This window comes from Bufo gargarizans, chromosome 4, assembly GCF_014858855.1.
Source record: "Bufo gargarizans isolate SCDJY-AF-19 chromosome 4, ASM1485885v1, whole genome shotgun sequence".
NCBI lineage: Eukaryota > Metazoa > Chordata > Amphibia > Anura > Bufonidae > Bufo > Bufo gargarizans.
In genome coordinates, this window is record NC_058083.1 from 363556757 (window position 1) to 363579270 (window position 22514).

Below are 22514 nucleotides of genomic sequence, written 5' to 3' on the forward strand. Positions count from 1 at the left end.
TAAAGGATATAGCTGTTAAATTATTCCATAAAGAATGTATCTGTTAGACTTGGCCAGTAGTCTATTTACAGTCTATCCTGCCTAAAGATAGATATAATTTCTTTCATTCTATCTTGCCTAAAGATAGCTACCATTTCTTTCAGAGTGTCTAAAGCGGATTCAAAATAGAAGCAACAGAACATTTTACAGAAAGTAATAAAGGGATAAAGGACGGCTCACCTCTGGTTTGGGATGGCAAGGTGCACCAAAATAGATGTTGTACCCAATCACCAAAAACAATAGTATTAAAAAGAAGTAAAATGGGCACTCATATATCTAGATCACAAGGTAGGCAAAGTGACTCAAATATTAATTTATTAATAGCGATAAGTTGAACAAATTTATATGAGCAATGTACCCTAAATAAAACTAATTTCCCGAAATCAGCATAAAATAGTAAAACTTATAAAATTGATAAAATAAACATTACAACTGTCCACTGTTATAGCTGATAAAAGATCCAAGTGTCCAATCCAGTGTTAATAGGTCCAATCTGGCATTAGTAGATGTAACACAGTACTTTTGTCTTCTATTATCTACAACAGTGGTTTACAGCAAATCCAAGGAGCAAGGAGCAATTGGATCTGACAAATCACCGGCAAAAACTTTGTACGGTATTGGATTGAAAGCGCTTTCTAAAAGGACTACTATCATCGATCCAAAGAGGCAGAATATCCATCTACCTCAAGCAAAGACATTGGACGTGGATCTGCAGCCTGACACAGCCAGCATTTCTGCTCACAGCCGGGTGGATACAGCATCGTTAACAGCTAATTCAGCTGTGTTATCCAAAGGCAAGTCCTGTTTGCTTCTACACTACGTGGGACGCCACGGTGGGAATAGGACGATATGTGAGTAAGAGCCATACAGCTCCATAACACTGCTGGATATATGTATATTGCTGCCCAAACATCTTGGTTTGCTGTTTGAATATTGCGCAACATTGCTGGACATATTTATAACATTGCCCAAGTATCCTGCTGCTTATATTGCGGCTGTTCAAACATACAGCCTATTCAGGCAGATATCTGCTCAGACTGAATATATTTGTGGACAATTGTACGGACCAAACCAGGATTTTAGGCCACATGTTCTATTACTAAAGAAACACTGCGGCATCAGTGGTATACAGCCACTTTATTGACTCTTCAGAAATATATTTATATATTTATTCATACACATTATCTCACTTATTGTTTTATAATTATATCTTTGATCCAGTGGATTTTATGTAGCAGTTTATGCTGCATTTTACCCATTGGTCACTATTAGTCACTGTGCACTTATTATTAATCTATTTATTCACTCACTGATTTATTTATTTTCTGGAGATATATTTGCTGTAAACCACTGTTGTAGATAATAGAAGACAAAAGTACTGTGTTACATCTACTAATGCCAGATTGGACCTATTAACACTGGATTGGACACTTGGATCTTTTATCAGCTATAACAGTGGACAGTTGTAATGTTTATTTTATCAATTTTATAAGTTTTACTATTTTATGCTGATTTCGGGAAATTAGTTTTATTTAGGGTACATTGCTCATATAAATTTGTTCAACTTATCGCTATTAATAAATTAATATTTGAGTCACTTTGCCTACCTTGTGATCTAGATATATGAGTGCCCATTTTACTTCTTTTTAATTTTACAGAAAGTATCGTAATGTCCCCAGTCGTTAGACAGGACTGTTCCGTTACTTACCGAATTCCTGTATTTTCTATTCCAGGGACAGAGCCCCCAACTAAAAGTGTAATTTCCTTCTCAATGTACCTTGATTACTTCCTTTGTCCCCGAAGACAGGCCTGGAGAACTTATCAGTGACAAATGCAGTATGATGTCAGTGACAGTTCTGTTTATTCCTCACAATACCGGTCTATATATACATGCATCCATACATACAAGAACAGCTGCAGCTCTCATTATAATAATGCTGACTAGGAACAGTTCCTTATACAGACAGAAGGTCTATGTAAATATAGTCACCCTCTAATATGATGTCACCCAACCTCCTGTCCTTCATACAGATCATACAGCTAATTCTATTTAACCCTTCAATCCACTCTTAAGTCATGAATATGACTTATCTTCTTTCTCTCATAGAGAGGTAAGTAGCATATGATTGTCCAGGGTCTGTGGGTTTTGGACACATGACACACAACATCTGTATGAGGGAAGGGATACATTGGATACAACATCATATGACAATCAAAGAAGCAATTAGAATTTTAATACTGATCAATACTGTTCTTAACCAACTCAAATCCAGCAGCCAGCTCAATAACCAGTCCCACCAAGAGAATGAGTCAACATCTTTCCTTTAAAATCTTGACATCCTCACCCCTAGATCTAGAATCCCCACCCTCCAAATGGTATCAGAGATCCCAAACTCTCACAAAAGGATCCTGGCAGGTCACATTAGCTGAAACTTCAATTAAAATACTGCACAGAACATATATGGTACCTGACAGACTCCATCGTATTTATCCAGATATTTCTCCCAACTGCATCAGAGGTTGTGAGGAAGAGGGATCTATGCATCACATTTGGTGGTCTTGCCCAGTTGTTAGACGTTTATGGACCCAGACAACTTCTTTGCTGTCAACAGTATTAAAATGTAATTTCCCTATGACGCTACCTTTATGTTTATTAGGTGACAAACCCCACTGGCTAACATATGCCAAATTCAAGCTATCACAATACATACTGATGGCTGCCAGAATTCACATTGCTTTTAAATGGCGCACTGATTCTCTCAGCTTCCAAATAGTGCTAGACAGAGTTTACATTTTACTTTTTAAAACTAAATGTGGAGCTTACAGAATAAAACATCTGCTTGGTAGCTCTGTAACTGGCAGGATTAGCTTCTGCACTTATCTGGTACTTTCTGCTGTATGGGGACAGACTAGCTGAGGAGGAATTGGCTTCTCCTAGGACTCTGGACTTATCTCACAGATGGATTCTCATGGGATGCTTTCATCCTGGAACTCTGGAGGTTGTCTGAAGTTTCTGCTTTCCTCATCCAGCAGAGCTGAAGGTGCTCTTGCTGTGTATATGGCCAAGTCTTAGCCGAGACTAGGTCCTTGCTGTCTTCCCTATGCAGGGGTTCACTAAATCTGGTTCTAACAGTTTTTTCCCTCCCTTGCTGCAGGAAGAGGGACTAGCCCACTCATCACAGAGGGGGGTAAGCTGGAATAATCCATTACAGCTCAGATACACTAAACTGTAATTTGTACCTGCCAGTGTGTTGCTGCCACCTACTGGTAACCAGGCAAATTACATGAACAATTGCAGTTAACATAGTTTTATGCACATTTGTGGAGGACATAATATAAATTACATCTGATGACATTATAAAGGCTCTTAGGAGATAGTAGTGGGGTAGAGGCATGTAGTAACACAACTCTGGGGTGTTACACCAGACAACCCCTTTAACCTCTTCAGGACACATGACGTACCGGTACCTGACCAAAGACATAATGCAGCGGTATCCACCATGTCGGCGTTGCTGCATGCGATGTGCGCATATGCGCACAGCCAAACTTACTTAATAGGGTGTATCCCAGTACCCATGTATACTGATGACGCTAGTTCCTCCAGCCAATCGGCTGCTACAATCATGTTATGACGCGCGCGGTCATGTGAAGCGCCCGCTGACATAATCAAGATGTGCAACTACGCATCCAATGACCACAGCCCGTGATCGATGCTCACGCACAGCGTCACTAGGATACAGCATCCACAGTGTCATGGTAACAGGAAGTATCCTAGATATAATTATTGACCAAGAATCTTTCACTCAACTATATCAGGATAGATCCACTTGGATCATCAACCTGTTGATCGCATGGGGCAACTCTGATTATCGCAGATATAAGAACCGCCTAGTCAACATCATAATATAGTGATCATATAGCATTTAATACACACAACAACATGTTTCAATCAACCGCATTGTAAGGGCAATCCATATATTGTTTGCATCCCCTATTCGCGGAGTGCAACACACCAGATCAATTAGGTGGGCCTATGATCAACTCAGGGAGCAGGGGGTGAAACCACCAAAAGTTTACATATAGTATTATAAAAACAAGATGTCCCAATACCAAAGGGACATACTGCAGACACATCTCAATCAATGGAGGTGACGTTAAATTCTATATTAAGGCCAAATGGTTGCAGAGACCTAAGGGTGTGAATCCATTTTAGTTCCTTTCTTCTCAAGATCTTATTTCTGTCCCCACCCCGTCTCAAATATCCTACACTATCAATTGCACAAAATCTTAATTGATTTATGGAATGATTATGTTCAATAAAGTGTTTTGCGACCGGTTTGTCCAATGCACCCTTTCTTATTGTACTTTGTTGATTCTTTCTCTCAATTCCATCGTGGTCTCACCCACGTAGATCAAGCTGCATGGGCACTGTATCATATATACCACATCAGTGGATCTACATGTGTAATGTCCCCTGATTTTAAACAATCTGCCACTATACGGGTGTGCAAAACCATCTGTAATGACCGGCGTCACGCAAAGGGAGGGAAAAGGGGAGGTCCTGCCCAAGGGAGAGGGAAAGGTGGTGACCCCTGACTCACCTTGTGGCTGGCACCTGACTGCCCTGACGTCCCTATACGGGTTCCTCACCCGTACGCCGATCACGTGCCTAAACCCTGGCTTTCCCTAAGATCAGCCCTAGGTAGTGAACGGGGCGGTGGGATCACTAGTCCGCACCACTGACACTAAGAGGAAAACACCAAGGAGAGGACAGACAATACAGACAAACATATAATCCCAGGTGGGCGACAACAGCAGACCACAAAGGCCCAACAGGTATCCGGAGGGTAGCGTTCTGGAACAACAACCAGGGAACGCAGCAACACAGCTCCAGTGGGTCAGTATAGAAGTCCAGGCAGATATATATAGAAGTCCAGGCTCTATATCTGGCAACCAGAGAAGTGGGAGAGGGGAATATAAGGAGGTTGGGAGTGCTGGACAAGGAACATCTGAGGAGAAGGAGCTACAGATCCCTGAGTGAGCCAAAAAGGGTTGCAAAGCAAACCCAGAAAGCTACTATAAAGAAACAGCCCTATCTTTCTACATAGAGCGCGCAGCCAACCGCTGCGATTTCCTGAACCCGGGTATAACGGAGTCAGGCGTGGTTCTCGATACCCTCGTGACAGTACCCCCCTCTCTACGAGGGGCCACCAGACACTCAGGACCAAGTCTCTCAGGATGAGAGGCATAAAAAGCCCGAACTAGCCTGTCGGCGTTTACCTCAGACGCAGGAACCCACATTCTTTCCTCGGGACCGTAACCTCTCCAATGCACCAGATATTGAAGAGAGCGGCGGACCCGATGAGACTTAACAATTTTGGATATCTGAAACTCTAGATTGCCATCCACAACAACAGGAGGGGGTGGCAGCGGTGACGGTTCTAGAGGTGGAACATATTTCTTGAGTAACGACTTATGAAAGACGTTATGTATTTTAAAAGTCTGAGGTAGCTCCAGGCGAAAAGCCACAGGGTTAATGGTGGCTACAATTTTGTAAGGGCCAATGAACCTAGGACCCAGTTTCCAAGAGGGAACCTTTAATTTAATATTCCTAGTAGACAACCACAAATAGTCATTCACTCCTAGGTCCGGACCTGGCGACCGTCTCTTTTCAGCCATGCATTTGTATTTACCTCCCATATTTCTCAAGTTAGCTTGCACCTTCTGCCATACTGATGAAAGAGATGACGAAAACCGTTCCTCTTCGGGAACTCTTTGAAAGTACAGAATTGGGGATGAAAACCATATCCACCAAGAAATGGTGACTTGCCAGTGGATTCCTGACGACAATTATTTATAGTAAACTCAGCTAACGGTAAATATGATGACCATAACTCTTGGTTTTCAGACACAAAACATCTTAGATATGTCTCAAGATTTTGGTTGGTACGCTCAGTCTGTCCATTCGACAGAGGATGGAAAGCTGAGGAAAATGACAAGTGTACCCCCAAACGGGAACAAAAAGCTTTCCAAAATTTAGAAATAAACTGGGTACCCCGATCCGAAACAACATCGAAAGGGACCCAGTGAAGCTTCACGATTTCACCGATGAACACCTGAGCAAGAGTCTTAGCATTAGGAAGTGCGGGTAACGCAATGAAGTGTACCATTTTGCTAAACCTGTCCACTACTATAAAAATAACTGTTTTACCCGCAGACAAAGGTAAGTCAGTGATAAAATCCATTGACAGATGTGTCCATGGCCTATTGGGAATGACAAGTGGCAATAAAGACCCTGTAGGACGTGTATGAGAGACTTTCGCGAGTGCACAAGTAGAACAAGAAGACACAAACTCCTTTACATCCTGATGCAACCTTGGCCACCAAAAACAACAAGACAATAGCTCCAAGGTTGCTTTACTACCCTGGTGCCCAGCAAGTGCCGAATTATGATGTTCCTTTAATACTTCGAAACGCAGGTTCAACGGTACAAACAATTTCTCTGAGGGGCAAGAGACCGGGGCGTCCCCCTGGGCCTCTAACACCTTCCCCTCCAGAGCAGAGTGTACCGCAGAGACAACCACTCCTCTTTGTAGAATGGGTACCGATCACTCACATTAACCCCTCCAGGGAAACAATGAGATAATGCATCAGCCTTGGTATTTTTTGCCCCAGGACAATAGGTAATAACAAAGTTAAACCTGGTAAAAAATAGCGACCACCTAGCTTGTCTAGGGGTGAGACGCTTAGCTGATTCGAGGTACAGAAGGTTTTTGTGGTCCGTAATCACAGTGACAGGGTGGATTGCCCCCTCTAAAAAGTGACGCCATTCTTCAAACTCTAGTTTAATAGCTAATAGTTCCCTATTGCCAATATCATAGTTATTTTCTGCTGCAGATAGTTTTTTAGAAAAGAAAGCACAAGGACGCCATTTGCCAGGAGACGGACCCTGATACAACACAGCCCCCACTCCCACCTCTGACGCATCGACTTCAACAATAAAAGGCTGGGATACATCAGGTTGGACTAGTACAGATGCCGAGGTAAACCTCTCTTTTAGAGAGGAAAAAGCAATTTTAGCGGTGTCAGACCATTTAGAAAAATCAGTCCCCTTCCTAGTCATGTCAGTAAGGGGTTTTACAATAACTGAATAATTTTTAATGAATTTCCTATAGAAATTTGCAAAGCCCAAGAACCGTTGCAGTGCTTTGAGGTTCTCAGGAAGATCCCAATCTAAAATTGCCTGGACCTTCCTAGGATCCATACGGAAACCTGAAGCAGATAATAAATAACCTAGGAATTGTATTTCCTGAACGGCAAAGACACACTTTTCAATTTTAGCATATAATTTATTCGTCCGTAGGACCTGCAGTACTTGTCTGACATGCATCTCATGTGTTTTCAGATCAGACGAATAAATTAAAATATCATCTAGGTATATTACCACAAACCTGCCGATAAGATGACTAAAAATATAATTAACGAAATGTTGGAAGACAGCAGGAGCATTGGTCAGACCGAAAGGCATGACTAGATTTTCATAATGCCCCTCAGGGGTGTTGAAAGCTGTCTTCCACTCATCCCCCTCCTTGATACGAATCAGATTGTAGGCCCCCCTAAGATCAAGTTTGGAGAACCACCTAGCACCCGCAATCTGATTAAACAGGTCAGGAATGAGAGGAAGAGGGTATGGGTCTCGGATGGTTATCCGGTTTAATTCACAAAAATCTAGGCAAGGACGCAGGCCCCCATCTTTCTTTTTAACGAAGAAAAACCCTGCAGCCACGGGTGAAGAAGAGAGTCTGATATGTCCCTTAGCCAAGCTCTCGGAGATATAATCTTTCATGGCTTGTCTCTCCGGACCCGAAAGATTATATAACCTGGTCTTGGGTAATTTTGCGCCGGGAATAAGGTTAACCGGGCAATCATAAGGACGGTGAGGTGGTAACTTCTGACAACCTTTTTCAGAAAAAACGTCCTCAAAGTCCAAAACAAATGTAGGTAGGGTAACTATGGAGGCGACATTTCTCTGCAATGCTCACTCCACTCCAATATCTCCCTGGTCTGCCAATCCACCACTGGATTGTGCACTACCAACCAGGGAAGGCCCAGCACCACCAGAGTGGGAAGCCCCTCCAGAACATAACATGAAAGCATCTCGTTATGGTGGTCCCCTACCCGAAGGTGTAAGTTATGGACAATGTGGGTGAGGTTTCTCTGAGACAGAGGAGCAGAATCAATAGCGAAAATGGGAATAGGTCTCTGTAGCATACAGAGAGACAAACCCATAGTGTGGGCAAAATGGGCATCTATCAAATTTACTCCTGCTCCACTGTCTAGAAAAAAATAAATAGTCTCTGTCTTAACACCAAAAACAACAACCGCTGGCAACACAAATTGCAATATTCGTATGGAGGAAACATATACCCCCCGGCTGACATCCTCCACACAGCCTGGGGTTAGTAGTTTTCCGACGGTCTTTTGTTTTTGAGGAAAGAAGGACAGACATTAATGAAATGACCCCTCTCCCCACAGAAAAAACAAACCCCACGCCTACGGCAAACCTCAGGAGGATGGACCTGACGAGTAGTTCCTCCTAGCTGCATAGGCTCGTCTAAGTCCGTACAGACTAACTGCTGATTGGGAGGGGTTACAAATTGCTCCGGGTCTTTCAATCTGTCCCTAAGACGTCTATCTATTCGGATAGAAAGGGACATAACCGCATCAAGGGAAAAGGGGGTCTCATACAACGCAAGCGCATCCTTAACCCTTTCGGATAACCCAGAGCAGAACTGACTCCTGAGAGCCGGGTCGTTCCACTGGGTATCCGTAGCCCACCTACGGAACTCAGAGCAATACTCCTCTACTGGCCGCTCTCCCTGTAGAAGTCTCCGTAATTTTGAATCAGCCAGTGTGACTCGGTCAGGGTCGTCATATATGCCCCAAAAAATTCATCCACTGACCGGAGAGCCTGGGAATCAGTGGGTAAATTTCCCCCTGCAGCAGGGAAATAACAACCCCCACCTGCTGTTCTTCATTACCAGAGGAGTAAGGGCACAGCTTAAAATATAATTTACAGGCCTCACGGAATGTCACAAACTTGTCCCTTCCCCCAGAAAATCTGTCAGGGAGAGCAACCTTGGGTTCCGCAACAACCTGGTTACCTGTAGCAACCGCTGGGCTTGCGGTCAGTTGTAATTGCTGCTGTTGCTGGAGGACCGACGCCTTCAATCCTGCCACCTCCAAAGACAGGCCATGAAATTGCTTTGACAAAGCAGCAATTGGATCCATACTGGATTCTAAGTAGGTAAAAAAAAAAAAAATTTTTTACCTACACAAAATAAGGGCCAGATATAATGTAATGACCGGCGCCACGCAAAAGCCAATTTGTCCCGCCACAAAACAACCATGTTTATAGAAACATATATTGAATTGGTTAAGAAACGTATTGACCAACTGAGGTCCGAGGAAACCCATGTGTACAAACATAATTTGCCTAAAGCTGAGAGACAGGCTATTTGGGAGTTAGAACATGACACAAAGTTGACGGTCAAACCAGCTGACAAGGGGGGTGCCGTGGTCGTGATGGACACTCATAAATATTTGGATGAAATTTCCAGACAGGTAAGAGACAGTGAAGTATATGAGGTGTTAACCAAGGATCCCAAATGAGACATAGCGGATACCATAGGGGAGATATTGGATGAGGCTCTTGTAAAAGGAATCATTGAGGATGATTTGAATTGTTATTTACGTGTAAGCCATCCAGTCACCCCTGTGATGTACGTGTTACCCAAGATCCACAAGAGTTTAGTGGATCCCCCTGGCCGTCCAATTGTGTCGGGCAGGGGTTCCATTTTTAACACTGTCTCTATCTTTCTGGATAAAATCCTACAGGTCCATGCGACCACGGCCCCCTCCTACATTAGAGATACCGGTCATTTTCTGACCAAACTGAGTTCGCTTAGATTACCGGAAAGTTATGTGTTGGTCAGTTTTGATGTTGTATCACTTTATACGTCCATTGACCACACATATGGTCTTAATGTCGTCGATGTGGCCCTGGCCAGCACAGATCTCTCTCTGGGGGCTCGCCGGCTGATCCTCAACCTCCTGGAGGTGGTCCTGAGGAGGAATTATTTCCTCTTTGGCAACACCTTCTACCAGCAAAAGCGGGGTGTGGCCATGGGGTCGAATGTGGCCCCCACCTACGCTAATATCTGTATGGCGGAGGTCGAGGATCAGCTGGTATATCGCTCCAGATTTGCTGAGAGAGTTCTGTGCTGATGGCGCTTCATCGACAACATATTTTTAATCTGGACGGGTATCACATCTGAACTTGATGAATTCCATGTACATCTGAATTCTGGGATCCGGGGCCTGCAGTTCACGGTGACACAATCTGTCAGTGAGCTGCAGTTCCTTGATGTCCGAGTTTTGGTCCAGGAGGGGAAGATCAAAACTGATCTATTCCAAAAACCTACAGATCAAAATACCTTATTAATGTATGGCAGTAGCCATCCACACAGTATGGTGGACTCTTTACCATGGAGTCAGCTGCTTAGGGTACGTCGTATTGTATCTGATGAAGATCGGTTTGAATATAGAGTGGAGGAAATGTGTAGAAAGTTTAGTAATAGAGGGCACCCTAAAAAACTGATCAAACATACAAGACAGAAAATTGTGACTACCGATCGCAATTCAAGAAGGCCCCAAAACAAAGAGGGGTCTCGGATTCCCTTTGTGTCAATTTACGGAGGAGATAGTGGCAATATTGCTGCCATTCTTAGACAAGAATGGCAAATATTGCATAAAGGGTTACCTAATGTCATTGAATTTACGGTTCCTCCAATGATGGCCTATAGGAGAAGTCCTAACCTACATGATAGAATTGTTAAAGCAGATGTAGGTGGTAAAGATGTAGAAAGACAAAAGAGGTTGGCACCATTGAGATGTGGCAATTTCCCTTGCCTTTCATGTTGCAACTGTAGTGGCATCATGAAGGCGATGGTTTTGCACACCCGTATAGTGGCAGATTGTTTAAAATCAGGGGACATTACACATGTAGATCCACTGATGTGGTATATATGATACAGTGCCCATGCAGCCTGATCTACGTGGGTGAGACCACGATGGAATTGAGAGAAAGAATCAACAAACACAAAAGTACAATAAGAAAGGGTGCATTGGACAAACCGGTCGCAAAACACTTTATTGAACATAATCATTCCATAAATCAATTAAGATTTTGTGCAATTGATAGTGTAGGATATTTGAGACGGGGTGGGGACAGAAATAAGATCTTGAGAAGAAAGGAACTAAAATGGATTCACACCCTTAGGTCTCTGCAACCATTTGGCCTTAATATAGAATTTAACGTCACCTCCATTGATTGAGATGTGTCTGCAGTATGTCCCTTTGGTATTGGGACATCTTGTTTTTATAATACTATATGTAAACTTTTGGTGGTTTCACCCCCTGCTCCCTGAGTTGATCATAGGCCCACCTAATTGATCTGGTGTATTGCACTTCGCGAACAGGGGATGCAAACAATATATGGATGGCCCTTACAATGCGGTTGATTGAAACATGTTGTTGCGTGTATTAAATGCTATATGATCACTATATTATGATGTTGACTAGGCGGTTCTTATATCTGTGATAATCGGAGTTGCCCCATGCGATCAACAGGTTGATGATCCAAATGGATCTATCCTGATATAGCTGAGTGAAAGATTCTTGGTGAATGATTATATCTAGGATGCGTCCTGTTACCATGACACTGTGGATGCTGTATCCTAGTGACGCTGTGCGTGAGCGTCGATCACGCGCTGTGGTCATCGGATGCGCAGTTGCGCATCTTGATGACGTCAGCGGGCGCGTCACATGACCGCACGCGTCATAACATGATTGTAGCAGCCGATTGGCTGGAGGAACTAGTGTCATCAGTATACATGGGTACTGGGATACACCCTATTAAGTAAGTTCAGCTGTGCGCATATGCGCACATCGCATGCAGCAACGCCGACATGGTGGATACCGCTGCATTATGTCTTTGGTCAGGTGAAAGGTAATAACTTATTAGGCTAATGCACAGGAGACAGGGATTGGCAAATGATATGACCAGCGATTACTATTGGTGATTGTGAGGGGGTGTGCTTTTATACGTGGGGTATATATATGTGTAGTTGTGATGATGTCATTAGGCTTGACAAAGGCTGAGTATCAGCCGAAACGTTGCTGCATTTTTGCATTATGTCTTGAGGTCGCAATTAAAATTCGGATGATGTGAGATGCTGCCGGTGCCAATTTGTTTTTCACCTATCTTCATGGCCTGCTGGATCGTGGGTCATTGGTGAGGCTGTTGCATCGTGTGATACATCGACCAAGGACCGTGTGGTGCTGCTTCTACCTATGTTTTACTCCCACTTTCCTGTTGTCATCCGCATCCTCCTCATCATCTAGCGATGATAATGAGCCCCCAAGGTGGCGGAGACGCTGCCAGGCGGAGCAAGGGGACCGCCATGTTAGGGACCCTGTGGCCCACCCTATTACGAGCAGCTCTGGGGATCGTACTAGTTTTCCGGCACACCAGTTAAATCCACCGGAGCACCCTGCCCCACCCTGTAATTCCTGATTTTGTAGGCCAATCAGGAATCCAGATTTCCACAGTGGGCTACACTGAATATTACTTTTTTTGTCATTTTTTCAGTGACCCACTGGTAAATCTGATGGTGGAGCAGACGAACCTGTACGCCCAACAGTTCGTTGCTCAAAACCCGGGCTCCTTTTGGCCAGGCCTGGTGGCTGGACGCCGGTCAGTGCAGCCGAGATGAGGACATTTTGGGGCCTCCTGCTGCATATGGGCCTGGACAAAAAACCTAGTGTCAGGCTGTACTGTAGTGGGGACGTCCTCTACCAGACCCCACTTTACAGTACGGCCATGACACGCTCCCAGTTTGAGGCCATCCGGAAATGTCTGCATTATTCAGATAATGCAGCATGTCCCCCCCCCCCGAGGTGATCCTGCCCATGACCATCTGTATAAGATACGGCCGGTCATCGATCACTTCGGGGCCAAATTCATGGAGGCCTATGTACCTGGAAGGGAGGTTGCGGTTGATGAGTCTCTCATTGCGTTCAAGGGGCGACTCATTTTCCGCCAGTATGTGCCCTCCAAGCAGGCGAGGTATGGCGTGAAGCTATACAAAATTTGTGAGAGTACCTCAGGGTACACTTACAAGTTTTGTGTATATGAGGGGCGAGATTCACGTATTCACCCCCCAGAATGTCCCCCCACTCTGGGTGTTACCGGGAAACTTGTGTGGGACCTTATGTACCCACTGCTAGATAAGGGTTACCACCTTTACGTCAATAACTTTTATACTAGTATCCCCTTGTTCCAGTCCCTTGCCGCCAGATCCATGTCCGCTTGTGGGACCGTGCGGAAAAATTAACGTGGCCTCCCTGCCCTCCCCCTCCAGGTACCTCTCCCCAGGGGTGAGACTCGTGCCCTTACCACTGGAAACCTGTTGCTGGTCAGGTATAAGGACAAGAGGGATGTCCTAGTACTGTCCACAATTCATGGTAACGGCATCACCCCTGTCCCTGTGCGAGGTACCGCGGCAACGGTCCTCAAGCCCGATTGTATCGTCGACTACAATCGGTATATGGGAGGAGTTGATCTCTCTGATCAAGTCCTCAAGCCATATAATGCCATGCGCAAAACCCAGGCATGGTACAAAAAAGTTGCGGTCTACTTGGTACAGGTTGCCATGTACAACTCTTTTGTGCTGTCCCAGAGCGCTGGCAACACAGGGACATTCCTTCAGTTCTATTAGGCAGTCCTCAAGGCCCTGATCTTTTCGGACCGGGAAAGAGCAGTCTGGAGTACCTCGGGAACTGTAGGCGCCCGGATCGTCCCTGGCCAACACTTTCCAGGTGTGGTCCCCCATACTGGAAAGGAGGGACAAACCCCAAAAAGGTGCTGTCACTACCAGAGCTTTGAGACGTTCTCACAGCTCTGTGTCTCCACCCCTGTGATGATGTCACTTAGAGTTTGGAGGTGTTCTCACTGTTCTGTTTCTCCGCCCCTGTGATGAGGTCTTTACTCCCAGCTGTCTCTCCTGCGTTTGATTTCCCTGCCTTTAAATCACCCCTCCTCCTATTGCAGGGCGTGGATTATATTTCTCTTTTCAGTTGTAGCTCTGCCTTGAGTATCTTCACTTCTTAAGCTACTAGTTATGTGGACCTGTGTTCTGCTGCTGCAAGCACTCCGGATATTGCCAGCGGCCCTTGGATCCGTCTTCTCTGCGGCTGCAGCTCCATCAGCTAAGTGTGCAGACTTTGTTGTGTACCTGGTGATTTCCTGACTGGATCTGAGGTGGCCATGGTTCCCTCCATATTCTGAGCAGGGCATCGGTGGCCGTGCCCCTTCCACTATTGTAGGGGTTACAGGGCTCATCAGTCTAAGGTACGCGGGCATGCCTCGTTCCACCATTTGGATCCGGGCATGTGCTTTAGCAGCATAGGGAGAGTGTTGAGGGTCTGACAGGGGTCACCCTTTCTCTTCCCTAGTTTGGGTCCGGTCAGTAGCTCTTCTTACTGTGTATGCTCTGGTTACCCTTAAACAGCCGTGACAGGTGCAGAGTGTGTCACAGAAGGTGGATACGGAAGGACACCACTACTCAATGCGACACGTGCCCCGATCATTCGGGCCTCTGCATTATTGGTTGCTTCAGGGAATACCACACTTCCATGGAGTACTAAATTTATATCCCAATTTAGCACTGACATCGGATAAAAAAACTGGTTCTCAGACTTGAGACACCCAAAAAAATTGTTAAAACTAAAATAATTTATTAAAAGTATACAAGTTAGGTATCTCAGCATCGGTAAGAATCTCCTCTATAAAAATACCCCATGAGCCATGACCCAACCCCCAAGATTAACACGGTCCCAAAAAAAAAAAGAAAGGTGCAAAAATTATATATTTTTTGTCACCTTACATAACAAAAAGTTAAATAGCAATCGATCAAAAAGTCATATAGCCCCCAAAATAGTGCCAATAAAACCGCCCTCTCATCCTGCAAAAAATGAGCCCCCCACATAAGATAATCGGCAAAAGAAAAAAATGACTCTTAGACTTTAGAGATACAAAAAAATCTTTTTTGTATCAAAAAGGATAATATAGTCTAAAACCTAAATAGACTTATTAGGTATCGCCGCATCCGTATGAATCTCCTCTATAAAAATACCCCATGACCTAAACCCCCGGATGAACAGGGTGAAAAAAAAAAAAAATGGTGCCAAAACCGCTATTTTTGGCACTTTTCCATTTCAATCCGTTTTTTCCGGTAACAAAGCAAGGGTTAACAACCAAACAAAAGTTAATATGTATTACCCTGATACTGCAGTTTACAGAAACGCCACATATGTGGTCGTAAACTGCTGTATCAGTAAAAGGGAGTCCATAAAAGGAAAGGACCGACATGGTTTCTGGAAGGATTTTGATGGCCTTTTTTATTGACACCATGTCCCTTTTGAAGCCCCCCTGATGCCTCCCTAGAGTAAAAACTCCCTAAAAGTGACCCCCATCTAAAAAACTACACCCCTCAAGGTATTCAAAACTGATTATACAAACTTTATTAACCCTTTAGGTGTTCCTCAACAGTTAATGGCAAATAGAGATAATAATGTCAGAATTTCAATTTTTGGTAACCTTCCCTGACAAAAATGTAATATAGAGCAACCAAAAATCATATGTACCCTAAAAATAGTCCCCCAAAAACCGCCATCTTATCCTGTAGTTTCCAAAATGGGGTCACTTTTAGAGAGTTTCTACTCCAGGGGTGCATCAAGGAGGTTCAAACAGGACACGGTGTAAATAAACCGGTCCATAAAAATCAGCCCTCCAAAAACCACACGGCGCTCCGTTCCCTCTACGCCCCGCCGCGTGGCCGTACAGTAGTGTACGACCACATACGGGGTGTTTCTGTAAACGGCAGAGTCAGGGCAATAAAGATACAGTCATGTTTGGCTGCTAACCCTTGCTTTGCTAGTGGAAAAAATGGGTTAAAAGGGAAAATTTGGCAAAAAAATGAAATTCAAAAATTTCATTCCCATTTGCCAATAACTCTTGTGCAACACCTAAAGGGTTAACGATGTATGTAAAATCAGTTTTGAATACCTTGAGGGGTGTAGTTTCTTAGATGGGCTCACTTTTAGGGTGTTTCTACTCTAGGGGTGCATTAGGGGGGCTTCAAATGGGACATGGTGTAAATAATCCAGTCCAGCAAAATCTACCTTCCAAAAACCATATGGTTGCACCTTTCCCTCTACGCCCTACTGTGTGGTCGTACAGTAGTGTACAACCACATATGGGGTGTTTCTGTAAACGGCAGAGTCAGGGCAAAAAAGATACAGTCTTGTTTGGCTGTTAACCCTTGCTTTGTTACTGGAAAAATTGGTTAAAAGGAAAGATTTGGGGAAACAAATGAAATTCTCAAATTTTATCCCAATTTGCCAATAACTCTTGTGCAACACCTAAAGGGTTAACAATGTATGTAAAATCAGTTTTGAATACCTTGAGGGGTGTAGTTTCTTAGATGGGGTTGTAAATAATCCAGTCCAGCAAAATCTGCCTTCCAGAAACCATATGGCGCACCTTTCCCTCTATGCCCTACTGTGTGGCTGTACAGTAGTTTATGGCCACATATGGGGTGTTTCTGTAAACGGCAGAGTCATGGCAATAAAGATACAGTCTTGTTTGGCTGTTAACCCTTGCTTTGTTAGTGGAAAAAATGGGTTAAAATTGAAAATTTGGCAAAAAAATGAAATTCTCTAATTTTATCCCTATTTGCCAATAACTCTTGTGCAACACCTAAAAGGTTAATAACGTTTGTAAAATCAGTTTTGTGTAGTTTCTAGAATGGAGTCATTTTTGGGTGGTTTCTATTATGTAAGCCTTGCAAAGTGACTTCAGACCTGTACTTGTCCCTAAAAATTGGGTTTTTGAAAATTTCTGAAAAATTTCAAGATTTGCTTCTAAACTTCTAAGCCTTGCAACATCCCCAAAAAATAAAATATCATTCCCAAAATGATCCAAACATGAAGTAGACATATGGGGAATGTAAAGGCATCACAATTTTGGGGGGTATTACTATGTATTACATAAGTAGAGAAACTGAAACTTTTAAATTTGCTAATCTTTCCAAATTTCAGGTAAATTTGGTATTTTTTTATGCAACAAAAATTTACTTTTTTGACCCAATTTTAGCAGTGTCATGAAGTACAATATGTGACGAAAAAACAATCTCAGAACGGCCTGGGTAAGTAAAAGCGTTTTAAAGTTATCAGCACTTAAAATGACACTGGTTAGATTTGCAAAAAATGGCCTGGTCCTTAAGGTGAAATAAGGCTGTGTCCCTAAGGGGTTAATACATAGAAAAGGTCCGTCTGATGTATGGGAAATAGACAGCACACTGTGAGCAGGCTAAACCCCATGCCTGAAGAGGACCTCACTAGTAGGAAAACTTCTCTGTAGATAACACATGGAAAAGGTCTGTCTGGGGTACGGGAAATAGACAGTACACTGTGAGTAGGCTAAACCCCATGCCTGAAGAGTACCTCACCAGCAGAAAAAAAACTTCTCTGTAGATAACACATGGAAAAGGTCTGTCTGGGGTACAGGAAATAGACAGTACACTGTGGGCAGGCTAAGCCCCATGCCTGAAGAGGATCTCACCTAGCAGGGAAACTTGTCTGTAGATAACACATAGAAAAGGTCTGTCTGGGGTATGGATCCCATTAGTGAAAAGAAACAGAATGTGTCGGCAGATAAGAACCATTTGGCCCATCTAGTCTGCCCAATGTACTGAATACTATGAATAGCCCCTGGCCCTATCTTATATGAAGGATGGCCTTATGCCTATCCCATGCATGCTTAAACTCCTTCACTGCATTTGCAGCTACCACTTCTGCAGGAAGTCTATTCCATGCATCCACTACTCTCTCAGTAAAGTAATACTTCCTGATATTACTTTTAAACCTTTGCCCCTCTAATTTAAAACGATGTCCTCTTGTAGAAGTTTTTCTTCTTTTAAATATTCTCTCCTCTTTTACCTTGTTGATTCCCATTATGTATTTAAAAGTTTCAATCATATCCCCTCTGTCTCGGCTTTCTTCCAAGCTATACATGTTAAGGTTCTTTAACCTTTCCAGGTCCGTAACAGGCATGGGAAATAGACAGCTGCTGTACAGTCGGTTATCTCACATGCCTGTTAAGGACAAGGTCCATATCGTGCATGGAGTTTAGACACAACCACTCTGTAAGGGGTGGGAGAAGGCAGTCACATGATCTCATGACGTCATGCCCTCAAAGAAGCCAATACATTCTAGGCTTTACCATTGCCTCAGTGTGTTGCTGTCCCTCACCAGTCGTTCACTCGCCATCCGCTGTCACTATGGCGACCCGGGTCTCAAACCGGCCATACCACATAGTGGTCGTCGGGGCTTCTGGCTTCACAGGGCAGTTCGTTGTTGAGAAAGTGTCCCGGGCGGCTGACGAGGAAAACTACAGGGGCCAAGATCTCCGCTGGGCTGTAGCTGGCCGGAGCCAGAAGAAGCTGGAGGAGGTGCTGAGCTGGGCGGCCGAGAGACTGGGTGAGTGCGGGGACATGGGGGACATAGCGGTAGGAAGCGGGGACATGGGGGACATAGCTGTAGGAAGCGGGGACATGGGGGACATAGCTGGAGGAAGCGGGGACATGGGGACATAGCTGGAGGAAGCGGGGACATGGGGGACATAGCGGTAGGAAGCCCTCCACAAGCTGTGTCACTGCTCTTCTTCTGGTGTGGGACTACAAGTCTCAGCATGCTATGGCAGTCAGTTTGTATACACTCTGCGGTGGATGGGCCATGGTTTGCGTTCCTGCGGATCCGCCACATTAAGTTTCCCCGACAGAATCTGTGGCGAATACTGTCACTTAGTCGCCACAGATTTCCGATTGTGAACGAGGCTCAAGTTGGTTTCATTATTTTTTATGTTTTTTTTTGTAAAGAATTTTGAGGAAACCTTAGGCTACTTTCACACTTGCGACAGAGGAATCTGGCAGGCAGATCCGTCGCCGGAACTGCCTGCTGGATCCGGCAAAACGTATGCCAACTGATTGCATTTTAAGACTGATTAGGATCCTGATCCGTCTCACAAATGTCCATTTGTCATACATTTTTTCCCCCATTTTTATTCTGTCTGCGCATGCGCAGACTGGAAGGACGGATCTGGCGTTCCGGTACTTCGAATGCTGGATCCGGCACTAATACATTCCTATGTAAAAAAATGCTGTATCCAGCATTCCGGCAAGTGTTCTGTTTTTTGGGCCGGAGATAAAACCATAGCATGCTGCGGAATTATCTCCGTCCTGAACAGTCAAAAAGACTGAACTGAAGACATTCTAATGCATCCTGAACGGATTGCTCTTTATTCAGAATGCATGGGGATCAGTTGGGCATGAAAACTGGCATTAAAGTGGGCGGATGGACACTTTTCACTGATTTGAATAAGTAACTGATGTTTTTAAGGGGTTAAATGAATTCGGGCCACAGATCTCACACTGCCAACATACAAAGGGTACTCCAGTGGAGTTCAGCCTGGCCAGAACAGGTTCTGGGCATGAAAACTGGCATCAAAGTGGGAAGGCCAGTTTTCATGACCAGAACCATTTCGGGTCAGGCTGAACATCATTGTATCTGATGCAGGACATCACCCTCTGTATGTTGGCAGTGCGAGATCACTGGCCCAAATTCATTTAACCCCTTAAAAATATCAGTTACATATTCAATTCAGTGAAAAGTGTCCGTCCATCCACTTTGATGCCATTTTTTATGCCCAGAACCATTTCGGGCAAGGCTGAACTGTACTGTATCTGATACAGGACATCACCCTCTGTATGTTGGCAGTGCGAGATCACTGTCCCGAATTCATTTACTTCCTTAACTCAGACTTTTTTTTTTGCCCACTTTGATGCCCTTTTTTTGTGCCCATCTTTTGTATTCTAGTGTCGCTTTCAACGTTAAGCATGGCTCACTGCAACTTTTTCTGTTACTGTTGATAAGGTTTCCTCCAAATTCTTAAAAAATAAAATAAAATACAAATGACGTGAAAAAGGTCCCTTGCAGACGAGCGTGAGCGGATTAGGTCCAGATGCGTTGCGAATGCGTTCAGTGAAAAATGCGCGATTTCACAAACAAGTTCATTCAGTTTTGTATGCGATCGTGCTCAGTTGTTCAGGTTTTATCGCGCGGGTGCAATATGTTTTGATGTGTTTTGCACGCATGTGATAAAAAACGGAATGTATACAAACAACATCTCTACGGGCACTTTAACACTAGCAGCACGGACCTCCCGCAGGCTGTTCCGGTGGGTGAATCCTGCTGCTAGTGAACGCATGCCCCCGGACTACTGCTCTGGCCCCATTGACAATAATGGGGGAGGGGTGGTGTTCCGGCGGCGACGTACTTTTATTCCGGCGGCCTCTCGGCATGCAAACTCCGCCCGCCCCCGTTATTGTCAATGGGGCCAGAGCAGTAGTCCAGGGGAACGCGTTCACTAGCGGCAGGACGGATCCGACAGGCTGTTCATCCTCTGGAACAGCCTGCTGGAGGGCCATGCCGCTAGTGTGAAACTAGCCTTAGCAATCATCCATAAAAAACACATTGCATCCGCACCTGCTTGCAGATGCGATTTTCATGCAGCCCCATTCACTTCTATGGGGCCAGCGCTGCGTGAAAAATGGAGAATATAGAACATGCTGCGATTTTCATTCAACATACAAGTGATGCGTGAAAACCAACGCACATGTACACAGACCCATTGAAATGAATCAGTCCGGATTCTGTGAAGGCGCAATGCATTTGCATCATGCATTGCACCCGCGTGGAATACTCGCTCGTCTGCAAGGGGCCTAAAAAACTGACTAATAAGAAACCAACTTCAGCTTCAAACCACACCAACATCAGCCTCATCTGTTCTGATGAATGTTAACGGAGTTCCTGAAACCCCATCCACTTTCATTAGATTTGTGGCAGAATCCGCATTGAAATCCTGCTCAGTTGTGACTTGTGTGACCATAAACTTCATCCTGTTCCCCTAGGCATCATGCATTAGGCGCCCACCAAACAACTTCTGAAAAACATTGTGTCCCTCCAGAGCAATGGGCAGAAGAACCTACCTCAGCAAAGGTTTAAAGGGGAACTCAAGGTTTTGTGGGGGTGTCTGTCTATTATCTGTCAGGCTGGGCCATCTCCGCTATAAGATGAGGTGAGCCTCGCCTGGCGCCTCTCCTTAGACTGCTCCTGTCACTTCTCTTGGAGAGGATAGATCAGAAGAGCCAGTTCTCATCAGGATTTCCCCTGACTACAGAGTGGATCCGTGGATCCTGTGGATGGTATGTAGGGGGCGTTCCAACCATCCTGGCACAGGGAACGTCCGGCCTGTGCCCTTCCTATGGCATGAATCATGCTCAGACTATAGGAACATTTATAGGGGAGACGAGAGGATAGAGTAGCTGACAGCTTCTCAGTCCTTGCAGACAAGGCACCTACCCATTGATTTTAATGTGGTTGTTCTGGTTTTCCACTGACCCACAACAACATGCCATTGAAGTCTGAGTCTGTGAAAAACCACTGACACAACATGAATGGCTTCCATGTTTAATGGACCATTGCTACGTAGGAGATGCTCTGGAAATGACTTTTCAGCCTAGCAGTGTTTGAGGAATGCGGATTACGTGCGGAGGGAAAAAAACAGACACACGGACCAAACACGGATTACGGTGTGCATGTGGCCTCCTAGTTATGGGCAGTTTTCCACTCAGTCCTGTAGAAGACTCATCACACATTGTGATACCACAGAAAAGCTTACCGAGTGTCAAACTTGCTTGCCAGTTGCCAGTCTAGTCTTTGAGACCCTGTGAGAAGTCTTGATTCCAGTAGCAGTCACTGTGTCTGTCTATTCATTTGTAGGAAAGCCTCAGCTGAAGTCCATTGACATTATAATCTGCGACATTAGTGACGTCCCATCCCTCGATAACATGTGTAAGAAGGCCTCAGTTGTTCTCGACTGTGTGGGTCCAGTAAGTATCATACGGCTATACAACGCCAGTCACTGCCACCATTGTCTTCTATTTGCTATCTCTCATACCAAATCCTTTTCTGCTCTGATGACATGGTGCTACCAAAAGCTGAAAAAACATAATTCCGCCTAAGTCTATTTTCACACTAGCGTTTTTGCTTGATCTGGCAGGGCTCTGCAAAAATGCTTCCGTTACTGATAATACAACCATCTGCATCCATTATGAACTGTTGTATTATCTGTAACGTATCAAAGACGCATCAGTCATGAACTCCATTAAAAGTCAATTGAGGAGGGATCCGTTTTCTATTGTGTAAGAGAAAACGGATCTGTCCCCATTGAC

The 22514-nt window shown here is 44.5% G+C and overlaps 1 protein-coding gene across 1 annotated transcript in view; it reads left to right on the plus strand.

Moving 5' to 3' along the window:
- Nucleotides 1-18503: 18503 nt before the first annotated feature.
- LOC122935438 (saccharopine dehydrogenase-like oxidoreductase) overlaps nt 18504-22514 on the plus strand; it is a 45119-nt gene continuing 41108 nt past the window's right edge. The window contains exons 1-2 of the mRNA XM_044291205.1: nt 18504-18702; nt 22063-22172. Coding sequence (XP_044147140.1) covers nt 18504-18702; nt 22063-22172 — 309 coding nt within the window. The remainder of the gene's footprint in view (nt 18703-22062; nt 22173-22514) is intronic.